General features: G+C 38.4%; 1 protein-coding gene across 1 annotated transcript; it reads left to right on the top strand.

Moving 5' to 3' along the window:
* Positions 1 to 385: 385 nt before the first annotated feature.
* On the top strand, positions 386 to 1330 carry LOC123785303 (olfactory receptor 5G25-like). Its single transcript, XM_045787033.2, has one exon. The coding sequence runs from the start codon at positions 386 to 388 to the stop codon at positions 1328 to 1330; it is 945 nt and encodes a 314-aa protein (XP_045642989.2).
* Positions 1331 to 11444: the final 10114 nt, after the last annotated feature.

Below are 11444 nucleotides of genomic sequence, written 5' to 3'. Positions count from 1 at the left end.
CACAATACTTTTTTCTATAAAAAGTTTCTTTAAGTATACTTTGAACAATGTAGGGATTTTTAGAAATGTAACCTGGCACAGTTAGAGGACTTGCCTCAGATAATCCCCAATGTTCACGTCTAGGTTAAAATTCTATGATTCTATTAAAAAATTCTGTTTCTATGGAAGAAACTAAAGAGCCTGTGAGGTTTGGTGACTTGCTCTGTATGCACTAATAGTTTGCAAATAGATTGCATGACCATCAGATGTAGAATTCAAGAGAGTTGGGCGTCAGGTTATTCTTTTTAACTGAAAAAGAAAAAGAAGTTAAATTAATTTTAAATTTAATTACAAATTGATTGCAAAGAAAAATCTTTCTCTTTCTCATTCCAGATTAAATCAGAAAATGGATTATAGAAATCGGACTTTGGTGACTGAGTTTTTTTTCGTGGGTTTAACAAGTCACTTCCAGCATCAGGTTGTTCTCTTTGCGATATTTCTCTTGGTTTATCTTGTCACTCTTCTGGGAAATGTGGGGATGATCACCCTCATTTGGATGGATCCCCGACTCCACACCCCCATGTACTTTTTTCTCAGCCACTTGTCCTTTGTGGATATCTGCTCCTCTTCGGTCATTGGTCCTAAGATGTTGACTGGTATCTTTGTGGAGAAAAAAGTAATCTCTTTCTTGGGTTGTGCTGCTCAGATCTGGTTTTTTGGTCAGTTTGTAGTGACTGAATGTTTCCTCCTGGCCTCCATGGCATATGACCGGTATGTGGCCATCTGTAAGCCCTTGTTGTATACTCTCATTATGTCCCAGCAGGTCTGTGTGCAGCTGGTGGTAGGACCTTATGCTATAGGTCTCTTGAGCACCATGACCCACACGACTTTCACCTTTCACCTACCTTATTGTGGTTCAAATATCATCAATCATTTCTTCTGTGACCTTCTTCCTGTTCTGTCGCTGGCATGTGCAGACACCCATGTCAATCAGTTTGTACTTTTCATCTTGGCTGGAGCTCTAGGAGTGGTCAGTGGTATAATCATTCTGGTCTCCTACATTTTCATCGTCATTGCTATCCTGAGGATCCGCACTGCTGAGGGGAGGCGCAAAGCCTTCTCCACCTGCTCTTCACACCTGACAGCTGTCTCCATCCTGTATGGGACACTCTTCTTTATTTATGTATGCCCTAGTTCTAGTTTCTCCCTGGACATAAATAAAGTGGTTTCTGTGTTCTACACAGCTGTGATTCCCATGTTGAATCCCTTTATCTACAGCCTGAGAAACAGGGAGGTCAAGGATTCATTCAGAAGGACGTTTGAGAAGATGCAGTTTCTTATGAGTAGGTAAACTAGATTCCGTTCGTACTACAGATTGAAAGGTGATATTTACGCAAGATGAAAGAACATGGGCTGAGTGATGGGAGTCCAATTTTTATGTTGAAATGCATTCTCTATTACTCTGTGTCACTGAAGTCATGTAATGTCTTTCAGTTACAATTTTCTCATCAGATTTTCTCATTTCTCGATTAACAGGGGTGAGATTTAGAGCTTTAAAATGTAGTGAGTGGCTTAGAGAACCCCAAAGATTTAGAAAAGAGTCTTAAGATTTTGTAATGTGAAATGAGAGGTGCTTTGTTATATGTGAAATAAGTGGAAAAATCTTAACCAATGAGCTTAACAGTACCTCTGTTTTGCTTTACAAGATGTGGAGATCTCTCAATTTCTCGCAAGTTTGCTTTTGATTCTTTTTAATAAACAATATTATAAACGGTATTTTTCTGGTAGTATGTAACAATTGCACTCTCTAGTAACACCTCCATGTTTGGAGTAGACATTTGACAAAGGCCTTGTATGTCTGCTCTGCTTTCTGCTGATAGTAACTACTTGTTTAGATTTTGCCACTATAATCATGTGATTCATGCATATAAAATGCAGAACGAGTTCCAATTCTTTAATAAAGTGGTAGTTATTGCTATTGTTAATTATTGATTTTTATGCCATCAGCAGGGAATGAATTTCCATTTTATAGATGACGAGACTGATAGTTGAGAAGACTCAATGGATTTCCCATGACCTCAGAATTTGTTCCCACATTTTTTCCTCCAGATGCAATATTCTCTCAATTATCCATCTTTTTTTTTTTTAAACACAGCAACAAATGCAAGAATGAGGGGATGGAACATGTGCCTTGTACAAATTGAAAACTCACACAGAATTTCTCTGCCTTTTCTTGAAGGTCTTCTTTAAAAGGCATTTAATTTTAATCCACTCACATTGAAGAATGTAAGTAGCTTCTAATGCCTAGAATTGTTTTCTCCATGTTTATTCATCATGCTTTCTGCTAGTGATGGTGTCTCTGTTTGCTATTGACTCAGGACAAAATCCAGTAAGTTGCCCTTTAGTTAAGAATAAATGGGGGTCAATGAATGATGCAAAGGTTCATCAACTTAACAAATTGTTACATGTGCCTCTGTGTGCTTACCAATTTATCAGGTGCCATAAGCAAAAAAGTTCTCATGGAAGTTACAGGCTAGTGCACAAACAGAGACTAAAAATCAAGTACATAACCATGGTAATTTCTATGACAAAACCAATCCAGGAGCCAAGATAGAGTATTAAGGTATCTTTAGAAAAGGTGGTAGAGAAAACCCTCTGGAAGGGGTAGGGCCTGGGAAAGAGGAATACACTCTATTTTAGGTTATGTTTCCCACAGAGTACGGACGCTATGATTTGGCTCACGAAAGGAAAAGAGTCTTGTCCAAATAAGTATCCGGATTTTCCAAGATGGAGGGCAAAGACTGAAAGCAATTTGTTCTGATTCTCAAGGTATTTTTCTTCATTCCAGTATGTCATGCAGGTTTTGGGAAGGGGCCGGGTTGAAAGTAGGAGGACATTACATAAAGCTTAACTGGGAGGAGGGATTTATTATGAGCCACACGAGATGAAAATTACAAAAATGCTCACTTTGGAGAATAGATTCAAATACTTGTGATCTTTCACCAGGTAACTCCTTGCTGTATAAATGCGTAAGATCTTCCAGGCACTTTAAGCTAGAATAATTGTGGTCTCTTTCCCACTCACTCCAGGCCTCCGTGTGCCGTGAAAACAAGATCATACAGTGGGATTTCTTCAGTTATTCTTGGGGTCTTATGTGGCATTTCCATTTTCTGTTTCCTCATCCTGGGGCAGCGTTGCCAGTCAGCCTTTACTCTGGCTGAGTCTCTGCTTAAATGTGATGCCATCCAAGAGGCCCTCTGGATCTCTTTACCTAAAATAATTCTCTGCTCCTATTATATTCCAACAATTTCCCTTTTTTCTTTATTATGTTTTGAAGTACTTATCAATACTCAAATATTATCTATTTACATGTTTCATTATTTTGTGTCCCTCCTTGTAGAAGGGGGATTCGTGAAAGAAGGATGTTTATGTCCACTGCTTCGTCCACGACTCCACAGCCTGGCACATAATAGGTGCTTAATTTATATTTATGGATTGAATACTACATTTATGGTTAATACGATATTCTTTGTTTCATGTACATTATACATCAACAGACATATATTAAAATTTCTGCTCTGGCTGTGTTTCCTTGGAAGAAGGGCTTGTCTGCAAGAGGAAAAATGTTTCATAATTGGAAATACGCATACATATACATATGTGTGACTTAACATGGAATTTGGCATGCAATAGTAATAAGAACGCTAACTTTTTAGAGCATAATTTTTAAAAATTATGATTTTATGCCATTTTTCACTGTATGGCTTATTGTAGTGATATGCTTTAAGTGTGGCATTTTGGTGAAGCATTATATTTTGCAAAATTTTCCTATAATACACACTTGTTTCTCACAGACATCCATGCACTCCATTTACGTCTACATTAGTAAATACTGAATAGTAAAATGTTCTTTTGGAGATTTTTCTCTTACCTGTGGATAATAGTCTTGATGGGATTGTAACAGAGGCCCCAGCCTTCCCACAGCAAGTCAGAGGCGTAGGATCTAACCTTGAACGTTTTTCCCTGGAGTTTGAGTTGTAAGGAGGATGACACAATAACAGAAACTGATTGGAGCTCATTTATTCCGGCCAAGGACCTCTGAGTAGACACAGTGTCTGTCACCAGGGTGCCCAGAGCAGGCCTGGTTCTTGTGCAGGTAAAGGCTCTGAGCTACTTAATATATTTCTGGTGAATTTCCTGTGTCTGTTGCTTGCAACTGAGGACTCTGATATGTTGTTTAATTTTTCTTTGCCTACAAAGTATTCAGTATTTATTGTTCTTTTCTGTAATAATCCCTCCAATCAAATCTAAGCTTAACATTAGTTATTTAGGATATAACAGGAGAGGGGAATAGATTAAATTGGGATTTTTATTTCTATTTGAACTTGAGTTGAGGATCTCAGTCACGGTTAAATGATCCTGTTTTGTTAATCAGCACAATTCCACTGGTGGTATAATCCTGTTAATAATTATTGATGATTGAATTTCCACAGTGTCCGAGGAAACATGCTGCGTGCTTTCCAGAATTGTCATCTCTGATCATTCTATTATCATAGATATGCACACAAGCAAAATACTGCTGTTTCCATCTTAAAGGTAAACATGCCCATGTAGTCTCTTTCTACTGCTGAATAACAAATTGCCACAAAGCTGGTAAGTTATAACTACACAAATTTACTGCCTTGCAGTTTCCTTGGGTCTGGGTCCATCATGGCCTGAGTCTCTTCCCCGGGTCTCACAAGGCTGAAATGAACCTGTTAACAGGGCTCAGCCCCCTCCTGGAGGCTCTGGGGAAGACACATTTCCAAGTTCACTTGTGTATTTGAGAAAACTCCGTTCCTTGTGGTTGCAGGGCTGCTGTGCCTGTTCCCCAGCGGTGGTCAGCCAGGGACCTCTCTCAGCAGCTTAGGGTTGCTCACCTGCCTTCTGTGGTGGCCCCTCCAGCTTCGGACCATCAGTGACTCCTCTAGATCTCCGTACATTTCCAACCTCACTAACTCTTGTGCTCTGAGCTGGAGAAATCTTGGGACCCACCAGTTCATCCAGGGTCATGTCTCTTAGAAGGCTAACTGAGCCATATAATATAACATAATGATATGAGTTACTTCCTCATATGCAGAGATTCCTGGGAGTAGGGCAAAGATTAGGGATCTTTACAGGACCATTATAGGAATTTTTCCACTCACACTGATGCTTGCAGAATAAACATCTTCCCTAAAGAACAGTAGTCTGTGAAGGGGAGGAATTAACATTCGAGGTTGTCCTTGTTAATTTGTGTGTGTGTGTGTGTGTGTGTGTGTGTGTGTGTGTGTGTGTTTCCTTTCCTGGGCCTGCGGTTTTGTTATTTTTGCTCTTTGCTTCATGCTTAAATAATTTTTAAAGTTCTCATTAGTACAGAATATTTATCCTTTTTTAAAAAAAAGATTTCATTCATTTATTTGAGAGAAAGAGAGAGAGCGAGCGAGCGCGTGAGAGAGTACAAGCAGTGGGACTAGCAGAGGGAGAGGGAGAAGCAGGCTCCCTGCTGACGAGGGAGCCGGAACCGGGGCTTGATCTCAGGACTCTTGGATCATGACCTGAGCTGAAGGCAGATGCTTAACCAACTGAGCCTCCCAGGTGCCCCAGAATATTTATCTTTTGACAATAATGTTGTTTCATACATTTGCTGAGGATCTGCTAGACGCTGTGCTAAGTGTTTAACAAACATCTCATTGAATATTTTGGTTCATTCATGGTTGCTTTCTTAGGTTTACATTACAGCTGGAGAAACAAGGCCTGAGAGCTTGAGCCACATGCCTTAAGTAAGGAATCTTCTGAACGAAAGAGGTGGTGTTTGATCCCACTGTGAGTCCTCCAAAGCCTGGCTCTTTTCACTTAACCACCATAAGGTCATTCACTAGGGTAGGACTGATTGCGGGTTTTTCCTTCAAAATTTTTCATAACCGTTTATTCTTCTAGACAAAAATGAAGACAACATGATTTAAAAAGTTGTATTATTCTGATAAGATTTTGTAAAACTATGCAGTCAGAAAGGGTGCTGTTTAAAGGTATCAAAGATAATCACTTCTGTGGACTCATGCAACACACCTGCAATGACAGCTTTTGCAAATTGGTTCTGATAAACACTTTCAGAAAATTTGGGTGTATTTTTGTTTGGAAATACAGATACACTTTGAGAGGCTTGGTGGACAACTGGTTTCTTCCTGTATGAGTACCATCCTCAGGTACTTGATGACTCTGAACATAGAGGTGTTCACCTGTAGGGACTTTAATAATGCCTGCTGAATCTTCAAATATGATAGTTGCCCTAGCAGAGTATTGTAAGCAAAGAAAAGAAAGGAAAAACAAGGAATGACATGATATGGTGGCATTTCTAAGTACTGTGTGGAAGATAAGTGGAATATCACCGCACTTTACAACACATACTAAGATGAACTGCTGGATGCGAGATCAGGATGTGAAAGGCAAAGAAATAAAACAAAAGATAGTTACAGAGAATATCTTTATGAGCTTGTGATAGGACCTTGTGGCAAGGAGATTTTTTTCTGACTAACTGCAGAAAACCGTAAGCATGGGACACCTGGTTGGCTCAGTTGGTTAAGCGTCTGACTCTTGATTTCGGTTCAGGTCATGAACTCATGAACTCAGGGTTCTGAGATCGAGCCCAGCGACGGGCTCGCCCCTGGGCTTGGAGCCTACTTAGGTTCGTCTCTCCTTCCCCAACTCACATGCTTTCTCTCTTAAAAAACAAAAATACAAGAAGCAAACTCTAAACACAAAGGAGAATAACGCTCTCCTGACACCATTAAAAACCAGGAACCTACAATGAATCATGGAACACTACATCAAAAACTAATGATGTACTGTATGATGACTAACATAACATAATAAAAAATAAAAAAACAAAACAAAAAAACAAAACAAAACGAAAAACAAACCCCCCCAGGAACCTAGGTCTGTCAAAAGGCACTATTAAGACCATAAGTATACAAGCCATTGGATGTGAAATGTACAAAACTGACATATCTCTGAAGTATATGAATACCTATTATGAATAATAAAGAAACAGACAACCCAGTGATTGAAAAAGGCCAATACACTTGGGTATTGCAGTCTTTAAACCTCATTAGGAGTCAGGAAAATGGCAAATAGATGTGCAATGAGATACCACTACGTGCTCAACAAAATGGCTAAATTACAAAATTGGCTCCCGTACATTATATGGGAGTGTGATGCTACCACTTTGGAAAACTTGCATTATCACTCAGTTTGAACAACCGTGTCCCTGCTGACTGACACTGCCTCAATACTCCCCTCTGAGCTTGGCTCACCTCGAGCCAGGTTTCTTCGTGACAGTAGACCCATGACCTCCTTGTGTCTTAGTGTATGAAGTTCAGAAAAGTTGCAACTGTAGAGTCTTTCTTTGTCTCTTTGAGATATAAATCTTCTTCCAGTCTCTTGCAATTTTACAACACAGATAGACCTCTCTTAAGGACCTGGAAGCCATCTGTTTATCTCTCTATCTCTGTGGGAGAGTGGGAGACAAACACTGAGAAATGCAATGAGCAAATGTAGATGGCTCAATCACATTGACCAGCCTATCACCCACAGTCCTCCAACACTTATTCTCTACTTCATCTCAGCAATTAAAACAGTCTTGCATTTTTTTTTTTGAGACAGTGGAACTCAGCTTCTCTCTCTTATTGCACTAATCATGAACAATGTCCTCCTCAACTGTATTAACTCCACCTGATGTAATATTTCTTTGACAATAATTTCACTCCCTCTTATATTCCTAAGAGAAACGCATGCTCAAGAACACTAAATGACATGTACAAAGATGTCCATTGGAGAAAAATGTGTAAAGGTTAAAAACAGGAAAGAATTCAAATGCTCCATAACAAAAGAATGGAGAAATCATTCATGGAATATCCATATCATGAAATGCTAATGGCGGTAAGAGAATATTTTTCAGCAAAAGGTGAATTTCACAAACAAAATGTGGATGGTGAAAATGCTTTATTTTCTTTTATGTTGTTATTTCTTCCAGTTTTAGTGAAGTATAATTGACAAATATTAATTGTATATATTTAAGATATATAATGTGGTGAGTTAATAAATGTATACACTGTGAAATATTTACCACAATCAAGGTGATGAACACATCACCCCCCCACCCAGTTACCTTTGTTGTTGTTGTTCTATGTTGCAAATACTTAAGATCTAATATCTTAGTAAATTTCAGGTATACAATACTAGTTATTAAGTGTAGTCACCATGCTGTACATTAGATTTCCAGAATTTATTGATCTTGTACCCTTTGACCAACATCTCCCCATTTCACCAACCCTGACCCCTGACAACCACTGTCCTAACCACTACTGTGAGTTCCACTTTTTTAGATTCCACATCTAAGTGACATCATGCCGTATTTGTCTTTCTCTGGCTGGCTTATTTCATTAAGTGTATTGCCTTCCATTTTCATCCATGTTGTTACCAATGGCTGAATTTCCTTCTTTTTTCATGGTAGGATGCTTCTTTCCTGTGTTTTCTTCTAGGAATTTCAAAGGGCGGGCACAGTACCAAAGGGAGAGAGAGGTTTATTTTGTGTAATTACCCTTGACTCAAAGTCCCAAAATCATTTTCTCAAAAGATATTATCTTCTCTCTAGGTCTGATCTCCTGAGCTTTGGTTCCTTGAGGGAGTTGGCTCCAATGTACACAACAACCCTTTAGAAAAAACTCTGCTGCATGTGGTGCAGATTGAGTCAAGGCTTTTTAAAAGTGCCATCAGAAGGCCCAGGTTTCAAGATGGTATCACTGTATTGTGTATCTTCCTAGACCAATGGAGAAGCTGAGAAGAATGACCAGTCCCCATTTGTAGGGTAATTCATTTTTATAGCAGGGAATGCTACCTTCATAATTCACTATGACATAGACAGGCAATAGGTTTAGGGCATATTTCTTCAGATAGGCGTGTTAAGTGATTTCCTAAATTGCCTTTAGAAGTCTAGGTATAAAAAAATGAATTTAGGACACCTGGAAAAGCACCATCTCTAAGCTCATGGTGAAGCATAATTTGGTACAAGTCAACTGTTTAATCTGTGTCTTTTGGCTTAAGGACCCAACTTGAATGTACATGTTGGTTGAAATTTGTGTTTGGCATAGAGATAGTGAAATGTGCTGCAGGATTTATGGCTCATAGGATGTTAGAATTAAGAGGCTGTGGCCTCTCTGACTCTCAATTTCTTCCCTTTCCCTGTATTGGATCTTAGAAGTAGAAAACAAACCTCTGAATCTTCTGAGTTGAAGTCCATGCTCCTCATGTCAAAAGTCACATGTGAAGATTATATTATGGTTCTTCTGTTTTAGAATCTTTGTGCTGGGTATGGCCAGGGCAACATAATGTTATAGGCATTTCTACATTTAGGAACTATGGTCTTTACACAGGATTTCAACTTGAAGACAAAAGTTTTAAAAACATAATAATTATCAGTCATATGAACTTACCTTTGTTTACAAAGGCAATTATTTGAGATAATAGATGTGTATATTCTAGTTTCAGTTTTACAAAATGTTATGCCCTGAATATGCAACTCTCTATCTTCCTTGAGTAAATATCAAATACAAATGTCAGTGACCTGGGATGAGTTTGTGTGTCTAGAAAATATTAAATTCTTGAACATCTCCCTACTAGGATATTATTTTTTTTCTGACTAATCTTGGACTCCACCCCTCCAGTCCGTTTCTTCCCAAGCTCCATTGCCTCTGAGACCACAGGACGTCAGCGGATTTTCATTTCATTACTTTTCTGTTAAGCAAAACCCTTTCCAAGCTATCTTACCAGGGGAAAGAGTTTCTAGATTTCTGTCGATACTTCTGTCGATACACAGCCCATTGATATTTTTGTGTGATTGCATTCTTGGGAATCATTATGATTATTTCCAAAACATGTGCCTCCCTTCCTCAATTTCCCATTTTTGGGAGGACCTATCTAGACTTCACATTCCTCTCAATTCCCATTCATTCATCAATTTTTAAAAGTTTTCTTCTGAAATAATGATCCACAGGAGGGTTCAAAGGTATCCAGAGAGGCTCACCTACACTTCACCCAGGATTCCCCAATGATACATCTTATTAACTACAGCACAACATCAAATCCGGGAAATTGACATTGGTGTGACAAGTGTGTACTGTTCTATACCATTTTACCAGGTCTGTAGATTTGTTTCACCCTTGTGACAACCAGGGTGCAGAACTCTTCCATTTCTACATGATTCCCTGTGCTACCCTTTTATAGCCACCCCTCCACCCTCTCCCACCTTTCTGAATCCCAGGCAAGCACTAACCTGTTCTCCATTTGTGTAATTGTATCATTTGGAGAATTTTATATGAATGGAATCATAAAAGTTTTGAACTTTTGAGGTTGACATTTTTCAAGTGTAATGCTCTTGGGTTCATCCGAGCTGCTGAGCGTATCATATTTTGATCTCTTTCCTACTAAACAGTTTTCCATGGTATGCATGTACCATAGTGTGTTTAACCTTACTGTATTGTAGGACATGTTGGTTCTTTCAAATTTTTGAACCGCTGGTAATAAAATAGTATACATTTTTTTTTTGTGTGTGTGTGGACATACTCATTCCCCTGGGATAATTGCCCAGGGAATACCCTCATAATTCTTAAAATATTTATATTTCTCTCCCAAGCACTTAATAATACTAGTTGGGTCACAACAGCTACTCAATATTTAAAAAGTGGTCTTTTTTGTTGATGACCTAAGAATTCAATGGAGTCACTAGATTAATGAGAATATACACCATTGATATGGGGGATCACAGGTGTTTTGGAAAAAGAGTCATCATGAGGATAGTGTTGAGGATGTGATCATGTTGTAAAGCTAACTTTTCTTGTTCTCGGCTTGCCCTCCTCCTTGGACATCAAAATGCACCTGTTAGCTAACTCAAGTAATTATAATTGCTATAGAATCTAAGGAGACTGAGGAAGTAGTTACATTGCCCAAACCAGTTTACCCTTAATCAGCATGGGTATCATGTGGAATTCATTGAATTCCCATAGCCTTTTTCAATCAAATATTTAAAAAAAATATCCTTGGTTCAAAGCTAAGTACTTTTAGAAATATAACCTAGTGTAATTAGAGGAGTTGCTTTAGATAATCCCCAATGTTCATTTGAGTTTAAAAATCTATGATTCTATTAAAAAATTCTGCTTCTGTGGAAGAAACTAAGGAGCCCTGCCAGCCTTAGTGTCTTAATCTGTATTGCACAAATAGTTTGCAAATAGATAGCATGACTAAGAGATGTAGAATTCAAGAGAGTTGAGGGTAATGATATCCTTTTTTAACTGCAAAAAAATAGAAGTTAAATTTATTTTTAAAATAATTTAATTACAAGTTGATTGCAAAAAAAAAATCTTTCTCTTTCTCATTCCAGATTAAATCAGAGA

Source organism: Ursus americanus, chromosome 24 (assembly GCF_024610735.1).
Source record: "Ursus americanus isolate L20-20 chromosome 24, mUrsAme1.1.p, whole genome shotgun sequence".
Taxonomy (NCBI): Eukaryota; Metazoa; Chordata; class Mammalia; order Carnivora; family Ursidae; genus Ursus; species Ursus americanus.
The sequence above is the reverse complement of the archived record's forward strand: the minus strand, read 5'-3'. Positions and strand labels throughout refer to the sequence as shown.